This window comes from Tauraco erythrolophus, chromosome 10 (assembly GCF_009769465.1).
Source record: "Tauraco erythrolophus isolate bTauEry1 chromosome 10, bTauEry1.pri, whole genome shotgun sequence".
NCBI classification, from domain to species: Eukaryota; Metazoa; Chordata; class Aves; order Musophagiformes; family Musophagidae; genus Tauraco; species Tauraco erythrolophus.
This window is the reverse complement of record NC_141474.1, coordinates 14220186-14242883: the sequence shown is the minus strand read 5'-3', so window position 1 is coordinate 14242883 and position 22698 is coordinate 14220186. Positions and strand designations below refer to the sequence as shown.

Here is a 22698-nt window from a genome sequence, read left to right as displayed (position 1 = left end):
AGGGCCATGTTCCTACAATGTTGTCTTTTTGAAGCAATATACAATCTAACTTCACTTAGGCAAGCTCTGAATATTCACAGGAATAACTTCATGCTGTCATGAAATTAAAGATGCAATAAAAATTTCAATGCCCCATTTTTATTTAAGTGGTCCTTTGAAATGCATTATTTTCAAAACTGGAACTATCTACAGAAAAAAGCTTAAGCATTTCTAATTCCAGAGGATGCATAGTGCCTGTAACAATCAAGGAATGTAATGGACCACCTAATTCCACTGTGGACATCTGATATAGTGTGCCTGAAGCAATCTTCTGATCCAGAGCACCCACGCGTGCGAGGCCAACACAAATTGTGTTTTCAGTGATTTCTGTAAGAAAGAAGATTAAATGCTTAATTATTGACTAATGGTCCTATCATAAAGCAAAAATTACTCAAAATGCTTAAACCTTAACACTGCTTTAAGTCTCCAATTAATAAATCTTGTTCTTCCAAGAAAATAAAGCTGTATCTTAGGGATGTTTGTAAGCAAGAATGGGAAGGCAGCAGAAGTAGAATACAAAATTTATTCAAGAATTGTGTTCACTTTGAGGAAATGGCTGCTTCTGATTCATTCTATATAAAGGATAAAATGAAAGTATTTTAATTTTAACAATATTTAAAGAATAAACTTTTAAAAGGAGGAATATAGCTAGATGGATTTCTATTTTAAAAAATTTCTGTGACACAACCGAATCATCTTTATAGTTGCTGTGATTTCACCCTTGGTCTCAATAAACATCTTTGACAGTTTGCTCAACTACTGTTAAGAACTCAAGGTCAAAATCATAGTTCTGCATTGTCAGCTTAACGTAGATTCATGCTGGTATTCACTAAGAGCAGGGTGTGACCAGTCTAAATAAAAGATAGCAGAGATTTTTGAAGCTCGACTGATCTAAAACATGCAGAATCCTTCTGCCTCCTACAACTCTCAACAGATCAAAGAGCTCACAGTTAAAGATGAATAGAAGCAGTACAGGGTTACCAAGCTGAGGCTTTCATTAAACCTCCAGGAGCTTCTAGTGCTTGTTCATCTGTGCTGAGTGAACTACACTATGTTCAAGCTCTGCCAAATCTGTCTCATGACTAGAATTTAAGGCAGCCCAATTCCACTGCAGATCGAGAGAATTCTAAAATTTAAGAGGAGGGGAGTAGAGTTCAGAGGCTCATCAATAAGAGTAGTAGCAGATAGAAACATTGCACTAATAGTACCTGGTTCTTCTCCTTGGAGCCTCCTGTTCTGAATAATGGCAAGAAGCTGTTCAGCAGCTTGATTCACGCTCATGTAGCGTGGTGGCTCATAAATCTTTCTTCCTCTACAGGGAAAGGAGAAATTTCACATATAACCCATCTCATTACTGCTAGTGTTCTTACAGTTTATTTCAAGAAACCTCTAGACCAGCAAATTGAACTTGAACAGGCCCAGCCTGACAAGAGTGGAATTTTTGTCTTTTAGACAAGAGTGGAATTTTTAAGGAAGACAGAAGTCTCTTGTGCTCTCAACCACACCTGCGAAACAGCAGGGCCTCCAGCTGGCAGATTGTTTGAGTCCTAAAAGCAAACTCAGCTGCTGGAAGCAATATGCAGGTTTTGCAGCTACTCCTGAGAGATGCATTAGACTCAAATTCAAGGGCAAACTACTGTTTTTCTGTCAAATGCCTGGTAGACAGATGATTACAGACTAGAAATAGATTCTTAAATGAAATGCAACTTGCTTTGCCAACTGTGGATTCAGCCAAAGAACTTTCATTTTGAAACTGCAGAATAAACAAACCTCAATGATACTGTGAGACTTCGCAAATGTTAATTTAGACCAGTTACAGCATGCGCATAAAGTAACCGTTTATATTTGCCACTGTCAAAACACACGGATTGCAGAGCGATGATTTAACATGTGGCAAGAGCTTTTTTGAATAGTTAAATGAACTTAAGAGCATTTTCTGTATGTTGCTTATTTAGTTGTTTAAAAAGGGCAGTATGTATTCAGTACTTCACACTGTTTCTAGTGAGTGTAAGGAAGAATGAATTCAAAACACTGTTTGACCTATTAATCTATTTCAGGATGGGACAGAACAGTAGTAAATTAACACTTTGTTTGCCAAGCAGAAGCTTACCCCATTCTGACTTAATGCTTCTCACAGAAACAGTTAAAAAAAAGATTATGCTCTGTTGAAACTTCATTCAGTTACTATAAATAAAGCCAGGTCCTATTGTAATGAAGAAAAAAGTTCCACTCCTTGTAAGAAACAAAAGACCGTGGCTACTGAGAAGGACAAGAGGAGAAGGCAGGTAAGAGCAGTATTCGACTATGGGCAAAGCACCTTTGTTCACTGCAAAAAAAATCCCCTTTGTAAATATGCTGTGTGTTTCTCTATGTTTTCAAAATGGTGACTCACTTCATTAGATTCTCCAGAGACTGCTCCTTCACTTTAATATCTGTAGAACAAAACAGATATTAGAACACAGGTTCCCTACAACCTTCCCACTTAGTTTTCTATGTAAGTAAAGCTTAATTTAATTAGCAGATTCTATAAACTTTATAACATTTCAGCTATTACAGGAAAAAGGAATATGGATTACATTCTGCTGTTTCATATGTTAATTAATTACAAAGTATTGTGATTTTATGCATGTGATTTTACCCAAAGATAGGGCAAGTTTCACAGATTTCAAAGTAACACAGATGAATAAAAATACTGCTACCTATACAAATAGCAGGCATATTTACCATAGGATAGCTAAATGCCAGCACGTTTAAGCACACCAGGGTATTGGGACTACTCTTAAATTATGAGTAGTTTGTGGTCACAAAAGGTAAAACAGTATGACTGATCGACAGTGATTACATCACTGCCATGCTGGAACCTGACTTTCGTTAGCACTTCCTTCCTCTTCCAGTGAAAATTTAGATCAATCTTCTGTTATGGGAAAAAAAAAAAAAAAATATTTGGGCAAAAATAAAATAGAAAAGAGGTCAGGTAAGACTCTGCACATCTGCAATTTTACGAAACTCTAATTGATCACAATCTCTCTGAAGAGGCAATTGAATGTTATCTGTATTCAAATGACCTCCAAATATTATCACCGTGAAAGCTGGACACATTTTTAATCTTGATTTTTTAAAAAAAGTATTGCTTAAGTTACACAGTCAACTCCTAAACCAAAGTGACTCTGAAGAAAGGGGTTTAAAATGCAAAGCTGCAAGATTATTAGTGCACAGTTTACCAAATTGCTTGTATGTCCATGAAGTCACTTTGAATTCAGAAGTTTATCAGCATAGATTTTTTTATGTCACATTTGCTTATCTGGTAATCTAGTCTAGCTGGGTAAACAATCAATATATAGTCCAGAATGAACAAGTAGTATTAAGGGAATAATTAATTTGGAAATTGGTAGTTTTCAGCTGTAATTAAATGCAGGTACCACAACTGTGCCTGAAACATGAGATTTGTAATTCAATTTTATGGTTTCAAAATTTTTACTCTCTCACTACTGTATAAAAAAAAATCAAAAAGGAGATCTTAGAAATGATTATACAAAATATCTAAAGAATACTTTGTTTTAACATATTATAGTTGTAATAATCCTTGTTTAAAACATTTGTGAAGTCATCCTCTTTTAAAACAAATCACCAGAATTCTGACTATCAGTCAATTTTGAAAACAAATAACTTTCAAGGCATTGGTAAGTCTGATGTGCAGTGATGCTTACACATTTAAATTGTTTCCTGCTCAGGACCCTCCACTTACTATAGACTTTGTTTTTGTTTTAAAATACTTATTTTTTTAGCACTGAGAGATCCCAGCTGTGTCTAAAAGATGCTACAGAAAGGTATATAACTATATATACAAATATATAAGTGCCTTATCGTTTATACACAGGCAGTTCTATAATCTTTAAGGAGTTACCTAGACTAGCAGAGTTATTTTAGCTGAGGATTGTTGGGTAGGATAAAGATTACACAGCACCATGGGAGAGCTGGGGACAGTGGTCTGCTGGAAGCAGCGTTCTGTTTCAGCTCCATGATCAGCAAGGAATTTTCTACAGCACTGAAGCTTCTCACGTGACAATCACCTTTTGCCAAAACATCCTTACATAAGATAATTTAGGAAGAAGACTTACAACACAGAAATGTGGTTAAATGTACAGTTTAGCTCCCCAGAAAGTCAAATGTGTTGAGCTCTAACCTAATTAAGTCGATACGAGATAGCTGCTGTTCACTGCAATCTGATTTACATCCTGAGCTAGATCTAGCTTAAAATCACAGGGATATTTAGAGCAAATATGGGCCTCCTGCTCCTATCTGACTTCTACAAAGGCATCACTTCTTATGGAGTTTCAGGAGAGGAATTAAGAAATTCCTGGCCACTGTAGCACGAACAATGGCTGAACTGATTCTAAGTACACATATGCTAACGTTCCACTGCTGGGTACATTTTCAAAGATACATGTTAGCTAAGAACATTTGTTTACTCACAGACTTCATCTCATGCCTGTCACTATCCTCTCTGGACGACACGTAAGATGCTAGCTAAGGCACCGGGGTAGCTGCTGCTTACCAAGTAAGCACAGTGTGTGCATTCCGTTCTGCCTGTTCTTCTCGATCTTGTCAAAAAAGCTTTCTGGCTTCCATGTGTCTGTCCAGAAAACTATAGAAACTGTCTCTCCAAAATTGTACAACTGTGAAACAAAGCAAATGCAGTAACACACATCATACACAATAAGAAAAAACAGCACCCAGTAAAACACTATGAAAACCATGAACAATTGGCAACACTGATAAGTCCTGAGCCTAGTTAAGAAAGAGGTTTCATACCACAAGGAGAGTGCTCTACTTGAACATGCTTAAGTTTGCTCTTTCATAGATACATAATAAAACATTACATTAAAAAAAATGCTTCCTTTTAAAAAAGCTGCCCTGTGCTTCTCTATCTTGACTCATTTTAGTGCATTCCTTTGCGTTTTCTCCTTTCTTTTTAACAAAATCTGTAATTAGTGACCTGCTTTTTCTTCTTCATAATAGAGATGTTCTGTTGTTCTTTTACTCTCCAAACAGTATGTTAAAGAACGACTGATGAACTACCTATAAAGTTTTGACCTATCTCTGCATTCCTTCTGTTCTTTGTTACTTAATTATGAAGGACTTTTTAAATGCAAAAACTTTAGCACAAAATTAGTACTTACTATTTCTTATTTTGGTTAAGGCTAGGCAACTTCTAATAATGACATAATACTTACAATGTTTTGATTCTACTGTTACAGCAGTATTTGTTTTAAAACAACACTTTCCTGCAAACGAAATCTGTATCATGCAAAAGAAGTCACAGTCTAAAGAGACAGCGGATATGAAGATCGGAAGACAGAGACAGATTGTCCATGAAGCAGAGAGGTGCAACATTTTTTATGCACATATGGTAGGAACATTGCTATCAGATTTTATGTCAAACATACTGATTTTATTCTCAATCTTAATGCTCTTTATCACTAAGTCTCTAATCTCAGTGAAGACATTTGAAGCAATAGTCTTGCCAATCATTTCCAGTGATGCAAAAGCGATAGTCCTATGTAACCTAAGGCAGGATTTAGCTGGGAAGTTTTTGTAACCAACTTGAAAAAGGGCAAAACCATGCATCAATTTTGGTCAATTCAGCTCTGGAATGGAGCCATCCCAAATGGATTATACAGCTTGCCAATATTCTGTCTGCTCAAGCCCACCAGAAAAAAGGGGCTATACAGACTAACCTTCCCACTTTCTCTGTAAACCTGGAAGGAAAAAGTGCTTTTCCAAGCCCACTACAGAAGACACTGTGTGTGCTGTTAGCAGAGAAGAGGACCCTATGCAGAAGTGGCTCTGGCAGCTCTGTGCCAGCTGGGGATTCCCTCATACACACATATTTTACTATTGCAGTTTTAACTCCTTACGTTGGCAGAGCAGAATTTGAATCAAAACAGAAACATTTGTCTTCCAAGGGACCAAAAGCTCAAATTTTAACCATTCATTCTGATAGGAACAGCGTTTATTCAAAGATTCCTGGAATATTACTGAAAACATTTCCTCTTTTAAATATTTCATTCTAGCACAAGGACAAGAACACACAGTGTACATTTCACAACCTAAAGGTTCTTCCAGTAAAGTAAATATAGGTTGAACCAAATGAATTGCTCCTGATGTAACTCGTTAACTATTTCAAGGCTGTGTTCTAGAAACAGAAAAAAAAACCCCAAGCTATGTTTTGCCTGGTTTTCATGTGGCTAGCTAGAACTCTTTCCATTTTGTACAAATCTGAAAAAGAACTATTGGAACAAGGAGTTTGTCTTTCTCGCCTTCAGTGTTAGAGCATCTGGAAGCAAGTTACCCTTTAATCTCATAGGTAGTATTCCTTCAGTCATCAACAACTGCTGAAATGTCCGGTACCAACCTAACTGACTGGCTTACCATCTGTCATCTGAAAGCCACTGCAGTCATTTCCCAAAGAGCAGCAGCCTTCTTTCAGTAACAGAAAGTGGCCTCAATTAACCTCAAATCTTATCCCAGTCCCTATGGCATTTTGATAACCTGAAGAGAAACTTCCACCTCTGCCTTTTAGCAAAGAAATGGAAGTGCAGAAATGGGCAAAATGTTACTATCTGGTATTTTGTTGGGAATCAGATCCTTTAAAGCACTCTGTCATATATTTAAAACAAATTGGACATTCAACTTTATATCCTACAGCACTTGCTCTGATCATCATTTTTCTCTTTTCCATTGATCATTACAAAGATTCTCCATTGTGTCTGCCAACAAGAAGTTAAGCAAGTTATCCTTTTTGTGCAAGCACTGCTAGTCAGATTCACTGAATTTATCCTTTGTTTACCAGGTTTTGCATTAAAACTGAAGTCTGAATGTCGAAGAATAAAACATTTTTGTCAGAAATAGTGTGTCTATTCAGTAGAAATAACTTCAGAACATCTTCAAGCAGTATTGATATAGAAAACTGTACTTATCGTCTCAAAAAAATACACTGGTTTTCTCAGCACCTGGACAGCACAGAAGTAGCTTCTACACCAACAAGATGGAATGGGGCATATTTTATTAACCTCCTAGAAATGCTTTTGCAACTTAAACCCCTCTACTAACTCAAAGTCCAAAGAATAGATTTTCTAGCATTAATGCATACATCTTTTTACTTTAAATTAAAGAGAGGAAAATACGACTTTGGAATCTTTCTAGTATATCAACAGTCTGAATGCTGTGAAACGGAGGCAATAAACGATACCCCTATTGTGCTTGACTACTTGTAACCAATTACCTTACTAGAACTTCTACAGATACGAACAAATATGTCTTTCTCATCCAACATTTGATCTCTGCAGATGTGTGACATTTATTCAAACACAGCCACTGCTCTTCCACCAGAGCAAGCCTGCATTAAAGAAGCAACATTTAACTGTATCAGAATTACATTTTTAACTCTCTCCCTCATGTACCTCATGCACATTCAATTTGTTCCTAATACAATTTCCTGTGCTATGTTCTAATTTCTACCTCTTGAAATCTAGCATGAAGTACCAGACTTTCAAATAAAGCTTGCTGCAGAGAGAGCAATAAATACCAGAAATTCCACTACTATCCTAAGGATTCAGTGGTTACAGAGAACAGCAGGTATACTAGAGCCAGAGCCCACTGAAATGAAAAACGATTCTTTCCACCAACCTTAAAAGACTGAATAGGGCCCCGAACCCCGAAATTCCAGAAATCGTGCTTGTCATTGGAATAAAACTGACACATTTGTTAACCAAGGTGTATTACAACATAAGTAAGGATTAATGTCATGCTTTGAGATTGTTAAGAAGTTGGTTTGTAATAAGACAGAGAAGATCTCTGTATATTGTCAGTGAAACAATCATGCTGTCTGGTTGCTTGCACAGTTTTAAAGAGAGGCAACGGCGACTGAAGATTCACAGTGGTCTTCTGTGTGCTGCACTCCACATTAAGGAGCTGGTGTTTAGGAGCAAGCAAGATCTGTTCTGTACAAGCTAAAACATCTCAAGCATCACACTTGCACTAATCATCAGATTACATTCTGCTCAGGCACAAAAGTGCCAGAATTTCGAAGAGGCTCAATGAAATGGTTGGACAGACATTTCAGGCTCTCAGCTTGGAAACCCACCTTCTTACCTTCTCCCTCAAAAACTTCACAAAAAAAATTTCAAAAGGTCATTTTGAAAGACCTCAGTCTTTGGAAATACACCCACCCCCTCCCCTGCTCAAGTAGTAGTTGGTTTAAGTAAAGCTTTGTGCACTTAAATTTTGCAATGCAATAGCTGAAGTCAGGAAAGGAAGCCAGAACCCTCTTCTCCGAGGCAATGCTCTGTCTGCTCTGAGTCTTCTGCCTCACAAAATACTGCAGCAAGCTGTTCTTCAATTCACGATTTCATCATCTCAGAACAAGCTGTAACTTCCTATTTTATTTACACACATAATATGAAAGAATGTCTGACAACTTTTGGTATTGAGAGGCTTGTTTTCAGATAGTATTTTTAACCCTTCTATTAATTATATTTCTTATTTTACTTGTTCTTTATGTAAGCAGAAATGATTGCTAATTGAGAGGCCAGAATAAACTATGAGAGAAAAAGTGCTGTACAATGACCTCAGCTTGGAAAGCCTGCATGCAAGTGAAATTTCAATGAAACTACTGAGCAACTTCTTTAATGGCCAGTCTGAATGACATTAGACACCTGAAGCTGTCCAGATCAACAGTCCTCACTTAAAATACTGGTGTGGCTAATCACCACAAAAATACAGGCCATAAAAAGAAGGAACAAGCTGAGACTAAATAGGGAAATTAAATAAGCAAGATCCCTCAACCCTTCTAAAAAGTACTAAAACAAGCAAGAGAGAAGATGCGAGATAATATTGAAGGTCAGTAGGGCAACAGCTGCAGAGAAACCAAGAAGTAAACATTTCAAAACGTAGATAGTTATTTTTACAGCATCTTTCCCAGAATTATTGCTGTATCAGCTGCAATGGTGACAAAGCACTTTTTCACTTAGGAGCCTACCTCCTCTCTTAAAATTTCAAACAGCTTCAGAACTGGATACATGTCAGGGGAAGAAGGTAAAAAGGAATCTTACCATTACATTTTTCAGACCTGGCACCTGTATACACATGCAAATACTTGTAAACCCTGCAGGACTGAAACGCTACTCAGCTGTGTTTCGTGTTGAGATGGTCACAGGTTACACTGCAGATAGTTCTCACAGGCCAGGTGTGTTCTGCAAATGAAGGTACTGCACAGCCTGATCACATCCCACTGACAAACACCAAGAGGCTTTTTCTCCTAAGGTTATTCCTCAATGGAATTTGGAGACTGTAATACAATAACCTCACATTATGCCAGGTTGCATCTTGATAAAACCCAATGAACATACACAGAAAAGCTGAGACGTTCTGTTTATCCTTGTCATAAGAGTTTTGACACGATGCTATGCAATATTCATCCTCAAAAAAAGGAACTTAACAAGTCAGATTTTTCCGCTTATCCTCTGTAACCAGTTAACAACTCTCCAGATCATATACATCAGATTAAAGGGCTCCTACTGTTCCTTATATTACATATCGTTGACAGAGAACAGCTTAGGAAGTAGGACAATCATCAAGAAAGAGGTACCAAGAATCAGTCAGGCTTCATTTTTGCTTGTAATCAGTCATATGAAACAACCACGAGCCTAGCTCTAGCCCTTTACACGATCTTATTTAATACCACAGACCTTTAGCAACTTCAAATGCTTCTCATAAGAACTTTCACATGAAATTGAAACTTTCTACCATTCACAACAGAGGGCTATGACTCCTTTTTGTACTGCAAGCCAATAGATTGGCTCAGCTGTCCCAAAAACCTCCAGTCCCCTTAGCACATGCCAGAGAGAAAGAAACTGTGAAGAGAAGGGTGTTTGGCTGAGGGAAGCCCAATCCACATGATGGCAGTCTTCAGGAGGCAGCTGAGACAAATCATATAAAAGCAGCTGAAGGGAAGAAGACATTTTTTTCTTGGCTGCCTCCTGTATCAGCATTTAAGAACTAGCCGCTCCGCAAGCAGAACAAAATTCAGCTATCAAAAGACTCAGAAACTCCAAGAAAACTTGAACAGAACAGGATTTTCCCTCCAAGGTAATGTCACCTTATCTCTAACAACCTCCTAAGACTCTTCCCAGCAATGTCAAACAATAATTCATTCCCACCCTAGTCACTTGGGTTACTAATCTGAAGCAAAGACATCTAAATGGAGAAAAAAATCTACTCTGATTAAATGGATATTTCTGGGTCATATTTGCTGGTGTGAAATGGCACTAAGTTGAACAGCAATTGTGAGTAATAAAGTACTGTGATTAGCACTGATTTAACCTTTAATTGGTTTGAGAAACAAATGCCAACTTAGAAAAGGCTCAGAAGCCGGTAGTGATGGAAAACAGCGTAACTGTCAGTGAATAAAAAACATTTTGTGTACAGCCCCTCCTATTAGAGCAAAGAGTATTTTTGAAGATTAGGGCACAGAGAGAGGGTGGAACTCAGAGGTTCCGCTCCTGCAGCTACTACAGGTTTTCTATTTGACTATGAGCACAGAGAGTAATGATAGTATCCTTCAGCTTCCTTATCTACAAGTAATAACTTTCTACTTGACACTGAAAATGTACTCAACTGTTCAGTAAAAACTCAAAAATAACATAGTAAGCACTGCTTTTGTATTTAAGTGATCAACTATTTTATAACTGTAATTGTCTTACAAGAATTAACTGGACTGCAAAAAAAAAAATCGAGTCACTGAAAGAAACAAGGGGACATGCAGATGTTTGTTCTGAAGCTATTCAGGTGGAAAGTGAGTACGTCTCAAAAGAAAGGCAGGTCTTTGCCATGACATGTTTTTTTCCTAGCTACCCTACCAAAATATAAAGTAAATGCTTTCAAAACTAGCAACATCACTTTCACAGAAATAAGTCACTCATTTTAGTCTTTTGTCTCATCCCATGGCTTGCCTCTAGCTTTGAACTTTAGCTCTCAATCCTCTTTTTTTACAGTAATACCATTATCTCACACTATTTCAAGTTGCATCACTCCTTCACATGCATCACAAGTCAGTATGATGCAGAGTCTTCCTCATGTTGACTATCCATACTGCTACCTCAAAGGTACATTACCAGAATGGGGCCAGAGAGAGTTCTGTCCTGGGAGCACCACTCTGGCAGTGACCTCCCCAAACTAACCGAAATGTCATGCAGATTAGGAAGGAAGGAAAAAGGTATCAGTTAGAGATCCAGAGTTTTCTGCCTCTTCTTTCTAAGGCTAAAAGCATTGGCAATGAGCTGTATTCTGAAAAACTGATAAAGCCATGGAGGGCAGGCTAGGCTCTCCCTTTGTTCTCAGCTTGGAATGCTGAATCCTAGTCAGTTAGAGCCAAGGCAATGTCTTGCTCACAGGAAGACAGTGGTAGAAGAGAGATAAGCCTGTTACTGAAAATACTAACCTTTCCAAAGGTACAGAACTACAGCACAGCTGCTGCTGAGGACAGCTGAACTGCCTAACTGGAGTTACCAACTACAAGAAGTGCTCTCTGAGAATTTTGGCCTTCCCCTGGGGACTTCTGTCCTCTCTCCCTGACTTCCCTGGCAGTGTGCATAGATACTAAACTGCATGACTTTCTTCACTAGTGGTTGTTCCCTACTACAACAGGCGTCAGAGTGATCAGCATACCTAACTCACATTCCAGACAAGAGAGGTGAACCTGCAGAGAACGTGCTAAGAGGCACTCACACAGAGGCACTTTTCCTGGCTTCTCCCCTCCTGCTGTATTCATTTGAGGGAAAAAGTGTTCTTCAGCTTTGAAAAAAAAGATCTGACACAGTGAGGCAAAGCAAGAACAATGTGAAAGAGTGAGCCACAGCAAGTCATAGAACCTCATGCCCAGTCAGACCAATACTTTGCTAAGTTATACTACCCCCTGCTTGCAATACCTATAGTTCATTGTATCAATCTGAGAGCTTCCTAGAAGTTCAAAAAGTTTAATTTTCAAAACTAGAAAAACCCTATTCTTTATATAAATGCAATCTTCACCTGTGCAGCCTTCAAAACAGCTGCACTCATTTCATTAAATGAGCAAGACAGTTAAAAAAAAAAAGTATTTGAAAATAGATATTCACCCTTCTTTACAATTTGGCAAGAAATATGTCTATGAATTGAAGGTGACAAACCATCACTAACGCTCTACTGACTTCAGTAACTCACTACTGTACAGGAAAACTGCACAACTACCAGAATGTTGTTGGCCGCACAGAAACGTTGCTCTGAAGACAAGAGACATGTTCTTTTGTGAACAGATTGGGCTATAGCTGCATTTTACTGAGGGCCTAATCAGCAGTTACAGCTCGCTACGCACATGGTTTTCAGAACAGCGTATAAAGGTGTTTCCTGTTTTTCTCTAGTAAGACAGAAAGAGGTTTTGTATCACAATCAGATTAAAATAGGAAAAAAAGCCAAGCCTTTTCTGTGGTGAAGCAAAAGAGGAATCCCTGCTATACTTGACAGCAACTTTGCAATTTGAAACATATTAACTCCAAAACTAAATTGATGGCAGGAGACAGCCATGAATGTAAAGACTGTTGAAAGAAATTATAAACGTCCACCACAACTCTAATTAAATCACAGGCTGCTTTTTTTGTAAGATACCCCTCACTTGCTGTTTATGCAGTACAGAGCAATGAAGAGTGAAACACAAAGTCTGTCCAGTAATACAATATGATGACTATTTTCTAAAATGCTTTATACAACAACAGGAATGTTGACTTATGAGAAAGCAGCCCCTCCCAAGCCAGAATGGAAAAGACAACTAATGCCAGAGTGAATAACATAACATTTCCTTTATGGTCTGTTCCCTTCAATATGGGATAAGAAAATAGTAAACTAATCCCCAAAACTCTGCCTATGTGAAAAACCTTATGGACCGTTTGCAATACATTCTCAGTTGGTTTTCTGCTCTTTTTTTCAGTTAACTAGAAGCTCTATACTCTTCCTTCCTATGCCTAGCTGGAGTTGTGAAGGAGGCAAACTTTCAGAAAATGTAGTCACCTGTTCTCTTTGGGAATATGACAGTGGGTAGTAGGAACTACTTGTCAACAGCTTGATAGCAGAAGCAAACTCTGCACCACCACGAGCCAAAAGGGGAAAGGGTAAGCCCCAGCCTCAACTCTTGTGTTACTCACTCCAGTAAACGCAGTGGTGCAACAGCTGCCATCTGTCTGCTGCACATGTAGATTTTAGACACCAAGGAGCCTATTTCCTTCCTAAAAGATAATTTTGCCCAAGTCTTACAGCAACAGGCAGGTATCACTAAGAAAGTGCTCATGAGAAGAATTATAAAGAATGTGAATCCTATGCTGCATTCCCTTTGGCATTAGTGTTCACGTCTCGGATCAGGTGTCAATGCAGTTTTCCTGAACTGCTAGATCAGACAGTGCTTTCACATTTCTAAACCATTCAGATGTAATCAAAGCCAAAGACAGTACCCAGCTTATTGCAACAGATTTTCTGCTGCTGGGCAGCACTGAAATAAGGTTATTGGAGTTTGTCAGTGTAAATTTGAACGTGTTACTTGTTTATTGAAATTTAAAAAATGGTGTTCTTTTATGTTAAGCTAGGAAGTAATGCTTCCTCCTTCAGTGATGATAACTTTTTGTTCAAACTCTCAACTCTTGTCTGTAGTACATTACATTTCTGTGCTTCCTGTCAGTTTTGGTAAAGTGGGAGCTTGTTTTAAGGGTTCCCATACACAGAGAACCATTCTGAACTTTGAGAGGGCAGGTGCACAGAATCATAGAAAGGTTTGGGTTGGAAGGGACCTTAAAGATCAGCTAGTTACAACCCCTCTGCCATGGGCAGGGACACTTTCCCCTAGATCAGGTTGCCCAAAGCCTCATCCAACCTGGCCTTGAACACTTCCAGGGATGGGGCAGCCACAACTCTGGGCAACCTGTTCCAGTGCTTCACCACCCTCACAGTGAAGAAATTCTTCCTAATATCTAATCTAAATTTACCCTCTTTCAATTTAAAGCCATTACTCCTTGTCCTGTCACTACATGCCTTTGTAAAAAGTCCCTCTCCAGCTTTCCTGTAGGCCCCCTTTTAAGTACTGGAAGGCTGCTAGAAGGTCTTCTCTATGTTAAAGTAATGAATGTGAAGTAATGAAAAAGTAATGAAGTAAAATAATGTTCTATGTTAAAGTAATGAATGAAAACAAGAGGGGGAAGCTTCAACTAATTTATACGTGATTAGTTGATACATACACTGCTGTAACATTTTTCATGCAGGAAAAGTAATAATGGACCTATACATATGTAAAAGAAAGTAGTGAAGTATATTCTTGGGGGACACTAAACCTTTTCTAGTAGCCATTCAAGAAGCACAAAAACTGTCATTTGTTCTTCTAGTCCTAGGCTAGGCAAATCCCTCTTCTCTTGGCAGACAGGTGGAAACTGAAGACAGGTAATCCTTGGAGAGAAAGAACGCATCATATACAAGATTTTGAAATTAGTTATGATCTGAGTTGGGCATATACACAGGCTTGTGCATGTATCCCTTTTATGACAAGAACAACATATTTCTCAACAGGACAACAACTTAATTTAAGAATAAACTTATCAGGTGACCATCAGTAGTAGAAGGAAGCCAAATGAGCAAAGCTTTATCTGTAAAAGCAAAGTTTTATCTGTAAAATAACTTAAATACCAAAGTCTCCTGGGGCAGAAGGAAGTTAGAGAGTGAAGAAGAACAGAAGTGTTACTATTCATTTACACATGCGCTCATCAAAATCATGTCATTGCTGACATGTAGCATGCTGAAAATTAAGTGTTAACAAATTCTGACAACAGAAGTGTACTGTTGCTACAGATCTTCAGACTTCAGATGGCAACATGCACTGCTACAGCAGTAGAAGAGATCACCAATTCTAAGTTTAGCAGTTGTGGAATAGCACATATAAAAAAATGTTACCTGTAAACCACAGCAGCCCACTGCATTCATTATTGAAGCATTATGAATGACCTTGTATGGAATTCCCAATTTTACTGCACGTAGTACTAAATCACTGTGCGTCGTGGCCCTAAGAAGAGAAAGGAATTAAAGACTGAAAAGAGAGAGTGACCAAGCGTTTCTAGCATTATAATTTGTTTTGAAAGTAAAATTAAACCTGTCACAACTAGGGCAATGCAGAGGTGCCAAAAGGGCAACAATAACTTGACTAATCGTTACAGGAAAGTAAAAACTCCAGTAAGACTTCCATATGTCATCTTCCCTAGCTGAAAATACAGGCATCCCCAGTATGTTACGATTCTTTGCGGCTTTCTGGCATCATTAAAGCTAACACCAACACAATTGTTACTTTTTAAAGCAGCTTTGGCAAGTACTTGGAAAAGGAAAGTTCCATTTATCCTTTGTCTTCTGCAGGTGCCTGCCGGACATCTGTTGAACTGTAAAGGTAAACTGTTTGGCATAGGCTTCAACAAAACTCCAGTATTTCCTTACTCGCTGCACAGCCAGGCTTTCTCCCATGTGCACCAGTGCACGCTAGGAAAGCAACACACTCAAACAAGAACTTGGAACAGACTGAGGTAAACTGCATGCAGTAGTTAGAAAACACATCTTTAGACTAAACCAGCTTTTAATAGAATCATAGAATGGGTTTTTTGGAATATTTAAGCCAAATTACTCAAATTGACAATGCCTAAGTTTGAGTGATCAAGTTTACTCTGAAACAATTAAGAAAATTCTAGTTAAGCTTAGAACTGAGCTAATTTTGGCTCCAGGTCTAATGCTCAATAAACACCTTGTGGTGACTGGTGCAAGTATTACTGGGCTTGTAGTTAAAACAATTGGGATTAGAGTCCTTCTAAAACAGTAAGTATATACAGATCCAGCAAATCTTTGAACTGTAACAGTGTTTATGTATGTTATCTTGCTTGCACGTACGCTTACAAACATGCTAGGCACTCCATTTTCCATGTGAAATATGAAAGGGCACATACTCCTTGCCTAAATTTACCAAACCTGAACAATGGCCTTAGCCATCTCATTTCCAAGATGTACCACACATTTCTGTGTGGCCATTCCAAAGAAGGAAGCAAAGAAAGAAACAGCATATGCTGATCAGAATAATTAAATAGGAAGACTGCTTTCACCCTGGCCGAGTTCCGTTACCCTAACAACTCCCTTGATTTTTCAGTCTGATAATTCTGACACTGCATGTCTGACTAGCACCAATCAGCAGATCAGGTGCTTCAGGCTGGAACACAAATGTGGAAGCAGCTGGCAAGGCTGTAAGGATCAATCATTTTAAAAAGAAATCAATTTCACTGGAGGGGAAAAAAAAATAGAGGAATCTGAATTTCAGAAATCAGAGACCCTGACACAAACAGGGTCCCAGACCTAGGAGAATGCAGTGAAGTGATCTAAAACAACCTTTCGATTAGTAAACAAACTATACTCCTGACCTCCATAAGCAAAGGTGACTTAAGAATGCCTGCTCTAAGAGAAGAGGGCACTGGTTTTATGGCCTTGTATTATTCCCTTCACATACGTAGGACAAGGAGCACTGGAAGACTTTGTGGTTATGCTAATACTGACCAAGGGATCAGCTGGCTTTATTCACTGAAATTTCCTCAGCCAATGTTTTCTCCCAATAGATCCATCCATAATGACTGTAGCTAAAAGCAGAAGTGCCCTCATGAGCACTCAGCTAATACCAGCAAAGCCTTCATGGAGCCAGCCCTCTGCACCCAGAGCTATACTGGTATTTTCTGTCACTGATACAGATTTTAAGTTTTATGGGTAGTAATAACATGAATGGTAGCAGCAGGCTAGATGAAAGTGGGCTTTCCAGTATACTCCTAAAATTGTCAGGTTCCTGCTAGCACATCCATGGCTGTTACCACACATGCAGATAAAAACTTGGAGTGTGCACAGTGAGAAGCACAGCTTGTTTTGTCACATTAACTGTTAACCACCAACACCTAAGATTTTCTACGGCTGCCAAGTACTCTTCTGACCTGCAAATATACTTGAAACTCTACAATCAGCTGCAGTCACGTGTCTTCTACCCTCTTCCCACATGGCTTCTCTTAGGACAGAAACACTCAGTACTCTTTCCTAGTAACCTCATGAACCTCTAAATCCTTAGGGCTCTAGGTGGCCATAGGAGCAGTTCTAGCTGCAATATTAATAGCTAAGCACATGAACATTTAGAGCGAAACAGCTCATTCAAAGAAAGGGTAGTTTTGAGAATTGAAGTATTTTGACACTGAAACTAATAACTAAGGCAGATCCAGATAGTGCTTACAAGTAACAATTACATTTCAATACATGTAGGTTGTTTTTTTACATCTTGTGTACTTACATCAGTCACAGGATGAGAGCACAAGGGTACGGGTAACGTGGCTCTACACTCTACATGAACCCTAATTTTAATGTTAGCGTGCATTGAAAGTACAATTAATATTTCTGAAATACAAAATCATCTGCCTATACGTAGTAGTTTAATATAATATTCTCTTGCCAATTCCCTTCAACCTGTATTTACATAAATTATCCACTTTTGACAGATGTGCACACTGCTCCTCTTTTTCATAAACTCTATTTTTTCACTCACAAATAGGGTGCTCAGTGATTTGATTTTTTCTGTGCCCCTTAACACTGTGGTATAAATCTTGAGTCACCAGCTGGAGACTGAATCTCTTCTGTATGGCTTGACATTACAGATTGATGATGCCTGACTGAAAACACAGAAGGAGATCCTTCTGGTGATAGAAAAAGACCATACTTTTCAGCAGGGATAAAAAGTGGAAACAAAAGGCTTAATAAACCAAATGAGAAGACATTTATAACTATCTAAGTGATTTTAAAACCCAGCATATATCAAAGCAGAAGCACTGTACAACCAACAATCAGTATTCATTTTAAAACAACTGAGCATAAAAGCTGCAGTTCATAAGTACAAATAGCAACCAAAAGAATACTCTCTCAAAACACAGCGCATGTCTTAATTATGTGATATCTTAGAATTTCTTCTGTTAGCAGATAAAACCTGGAAGAAAATATTCTCTATAAAAGCTAGCATGGAGAATGAAATATGTGACTGCTGAAGGAGAGATTTACAACATTGGAGGGCCCACATTTCTATCTATAAAGGATATCTAGGCAAGGAAACTCCAAAGCAAGATAAAGTGTATACAATTGCATGTGTATTTTTAATGCAATAGAAAATATACAAAGACATAAAAAGTGCTTCTGGTCTGAAAATCAGCTTCTTCATAAAGAATTACAGTTATGCAGTATGGCTCCTTCTTATTGAAAAAAGAGAGTGATCAAGCTAGAGCAATAATTAAAATGTTGCTTTGTCTTACCCAAAGGGATCACCAACTACAAGAAATGCAACATCACAAACATCAGCTTCTTTTAAAATAGTGTCTGCTTCTTGTTCCACTGTTTCTCGGTCAGCCAAAATCAATTCTTTTCCATAAAACTCTTCCTAGAAATTGAAATTAATAAGAAACACCAAAATAAGACACTTGGGAGTGTTTTTGTATTTTTCTGGGTGCCCACTCAGGAACACAATGGACAGGCCAACTTTATTATTCTCCCCAGCAGTCTGACCCATGTCTTATAGAAACCTGCCTCCTCTTGCAAGAACACCTGAGCTTCCCATAAAGCAGCTCCCGAGTTGACAAAAGTTAGTCAAGTACATTATGCTGATACTGACTTGGGTTTTTATGTCTTCCGTGTCAGAGCTTTGGAGCTGCTCCAGAAGTAACTCAATGACACCTGCATATTGAAGGTACCTGGGTGAACTCTACAAATAGTTAATTTAACCAGTCATTCTACTGTAAGGCATTCCCTCTCACAACTCTGAGCCTAACCGCTTATCTTAGTTACAATACTGACATCAAACCAGACGCAAATACACCACTAGCTATGCCACAACCTAGTTTTTTATATTTTTCCTTAGTACGCTGTAACTAACCACATCTAAAGGAATGATTTCATATTTATGCTTCATCTTCACTTCTCGGTAAGAAATACCTTACCATGTATACAGGTACACATGTATTTGATTCTGTCCTTTGCATTTCTTCAGCAGGTCAGTAACCATTGTGTCTCTTTGTATGTTTTAAATGCCTTTATTTCCAGAATCAAGCTCACACGTGTCATAAAACTTCCCTTGGTTCTAGAACCATCTTATCTGACCATGCTGAACATCTTTGTCTCTGCAAGTCATGTTTCACCATACATTTCACCTGCTTTTTACATGATTAGGTAAAGGTTTCCTTCCAGGCTATAGACCAAAAAAAGTGGTTTTGTTCTAAATAGTATTCAGAAAATTTGGGTGGCATTACAAATATTAGCAAATTGATAAAACTATTAAGTTGGTTGTGATCCGGAAAGATTTTCCTCTGACTTCTCCTGTGACTTCAGTGATAGCTTCATCTTTGCATGCACAAAATAGTGAACTGACAAGAGAACCATCATACTTGTACACAAGTGGAGTAGTGCTTCCATAAAAAAAAAAAATCCATCCAATAGCTAGAGTACTAGATATGGGACCTCAGTTACTGGGTTTGGTTCCCTCTTCTAAAGGTAACTTCCTCACCATTTTTGGGTAAGTTTCTCTACCTCTGTAAAACAAGGGTATTATTTTCCTTGTGAAACTGCAGCCTGTGTAGATTCGATAGAAAGGGGACCAAATAAGTGTATAAGCAAATCTTCTATCTGTGATTCAGAATGGTTGACAGCCACCCTGGCGTACTGCTGAGGTCTATACTAAACAAACTACAACAAAATTTAACACCCCCACTTGTTTTTATTAGGCATCTCACACGATGCACATTAGTAAGTAGTACAGCAGCAACTAGAGGTGATCTACAAAGCAAAGCACTTGGTGCTGGGAACTCAGTAACAATGCGACACGCACTTTGGTGGGCCAACAAGAAAAACTAAGTCATGTCATTTGAATTTTGAGATCTGATTTTAAAAGCATCAGCACAGGAAGATTTCTAGAAAATTCCTGCAGGAAAGAATCTGTTCTTTATCTCTTGAGAGCTTTCCTGTAACTTTTCATGCTGCTTAAGAGAGACTGATCTTCAGATTGCTAAATAAACCATTCGGTATTATCACCTGTATGTAAACGGGGCTGTATGATCAACAGTTGGTGATTAATTCCTGTATTCCCTCTTAGGCAGTTTCAGGTAAGACACCGTCTTTTACTTTGTTTTTATTGATCACTTTTCACAATTACCTCATCTTTGGGGCTTTAAGGTTTCCAAAAGACTTAAAACAATAAAAACCAAAACAAACCCCCAAAAATAACCACACCAAAAATACTCAGCATTTTTCCATTATCCAATGTTTTATTTTCAGCGGGCTAGGAATCCATCTTTTTTTTTTTTACCTCAAATGCAGATTTTGTAAAGTAAAAATATCCAAGTAATTGTTTCTATTTTGCAATTTTCCAACTATCCAACAACAAATAATTTTGTTTTCAATGGATTAACTTCAATTCAGATTGCTTCAATGTATTGAAAAAAACAAGAAAAACATGGAGTATATCTACATTTCAAAATACAGCAGATATACCAGAGATGGCCCCAAATATTCTAGCCTAGCTTGTATCTGGAAAACACATAATGTTGACTACAAGCTAAAAGTCTCATGTGCTGTATGCAGCATCATGGCTTTACAGCATCTGAGACCCAGATAGCATCTCCATATAGTACTACACAGCTTATTTGGAGGTGACATCCCTGTTCTTTGGGTAGGTAAGCTCTGTAAGCTCTGTTTTTGGTATTACTTCAAGATTAAACTTAATCTTTCTGTGGCCAGTGAACCCATCAGTGTTACAAATTCTATGTTTTACTACTGTCTTCTGCCATAAAGTGTGTTTACTAACAAAAAGCTTACTTCTATGTTGCTCAACAGCCCATCTCTGACTTAACTGTTTATGTTCTATAAGTCTCAACATGGTGAGACAGCCTGGCCACAAGGAAACATGGAAACCTAAGACAGTCAAATTATTATTCCCAGCAGGCACCATAACACCTCAGGCTGATGTAGAGGATCAAGGCCTCAAAACATATATTCTTCTGGTATGTGGTCTGTGTTGTGGTTGGTTTTTTTTTCAAATCAGATCACACATTTTTCTGACCAAGTTCTCCAACGTTTGAGAATTGCCATGTTGTTAGAATGTGAGATGAAAACTAGAAACATTACTTGTAGGAAGAAAAATTTGGTTTTGTTCCAGTCTTCTCACAAGGTAGCGAAACAATTTCTCCTATAAAATGTAGCATGTGAAGGTCACGTACATACTTTTTTTCCAAAGACATGTACCATTAGTTTCTCCTGCAGCCGTTACCGGCCTACTAGCCCCACCGCCCCCCTGCTCTTTGTACGAGGCGCCAGGGCCCTGAGCGACGGCAGCGGCCACACCTACCAGCGCCTCCTTGCCCACCGTGAGGGCGGACGTGTACGCCTCCAGGTACACCCTGCGGCACCGCCTCACCGCCTCCAGCCCCTTCACTGTGATGTCCTTGGCATCGCCCAAGCCCAGCCCGACCAGGTACAGCATGTCTGGGGAGGCCGTTACGGCCGCCAGGCCCGGGGCCTTCGCCGCCACCTATCGCGGGAAGGAAACGGGGATCAGCCGGGGCGCCTCAGGACCCACCGTGCCACCGCCGCCGCTACCCCCGCCGGCCGCCGAGACCTCGCCCCGCATCTCCCCGCTCCCCCCACCCGCCCCTTCACGCCGAGGCGCGCCCCGCCGCCCTCGCACGGCCGCTGCCACCGCCAGACCCGCTCCCACCTGCTTCCCGCCCGCCGCGCCGCCGCCAGCGGCCACGCCCCCGCCGCGCTTTGCGGCGGCCGCGGGGGCTGCCGGGAGCCGTAGTCCCCCGCGGCGGGGCGGGGCAGGGCGGGGAGTGAGTGGGCCGCAGCCGTTGAGCATGGCGGCGGCTGCGCGGGGCGGGGCGCGCGGGTGCGTCACGCTGCCACTCGCCAACGGCCGGAGCATCCCGGTGCTGGGGCTCGGTAAGTGCCGCGCTGGCGGTGGAGCCGGCAGCGGGCCTGGCCGAAACTGGCGCCCGAGACGCCTCCCTCTGAGAGACGTTGTGAGGTGGCGGCCTCGCCGCAAGGCCGGGCGGCTCCTGGGCCTTGGTTCACCCGCTGGCCCTCGCCCGGGCTTGAGCCGCCGTCTGGGGCTGCCGGTCTGACCGGGGCAGCCCTTGCGCTCCCCCGAGGCTCGCTTGTTACCGGGTGAACCTTCGTGGTCCTGCCAGACGGGGCTTCCCGGGGCTCCTCCCGCAGCAGGGCGATCTGCAGCGCGGGTGCTTTTCTGCTTGGCAGTGCAGAGCTCTCCTCCCGCCTCCCCTAAGGTGTTAGTCAGTGGTTTGATGTTGGCTTTTTTTTTTTTTTAATAAGGCTTGGGAGCAGGCTTTCCTTTAAAGCAGACTTTCAAGCCTGAATTAAGTCTTCCCAGAAGTTTTTGTGTCAGCAGCACCTGTTGCAGCCGAAAGGCCGTGTGGGAATTTCATGGTGGCGTCAGTCCGAAGGCCTGTGCGAGGCTCGTGCCGTGCGGCTGCGCGAGCACATGGC

At 39.9% G+C, this 22698-nt stretch overlaps 2 protein-coding genes across 2 annotated transcripts in view; one reads left to right on the top strand and one right to left on the bottom strand.

The window, feature by feature from the left end:
• Positions 1-138: 138 nt before the first annotated feature.
• Positions 139-21707, bottom strand: DPH5 (diphthamide biosynthesis 5). The gene is made up of 7 exons (XM_086617330.1): positions 21542-21707; positions 18462-18586; positions 15058-15166; positions 4595-4715; positions 2432-2471; positions 1248-1351; positions 139-366 (listed from the first exon to the last, which is right to left on the bottom strand). Exons 1-7 carry the CDS (start codon positions 21674-21676, stop codon positions 143-145), a joined length of 858 nt encoding a protein of 285 aa, XP_086473456.1. The 5' UTR covers positions 21677-21707; the 3' UTR covers positions 139-142.
• LOC104372899 (uncharacterized) overlaps positions 21675-22698 on the top strand; it is a 53277-nt gene continuing 52253 nt past the window's right edge. Inside the window, 1 exon segment of the mRNA XM_086617730.1 lies at positions 21675-22134. Coding sequence (XP_086473856.1) covers positions 21675-22134 — 460 coding nt within the window.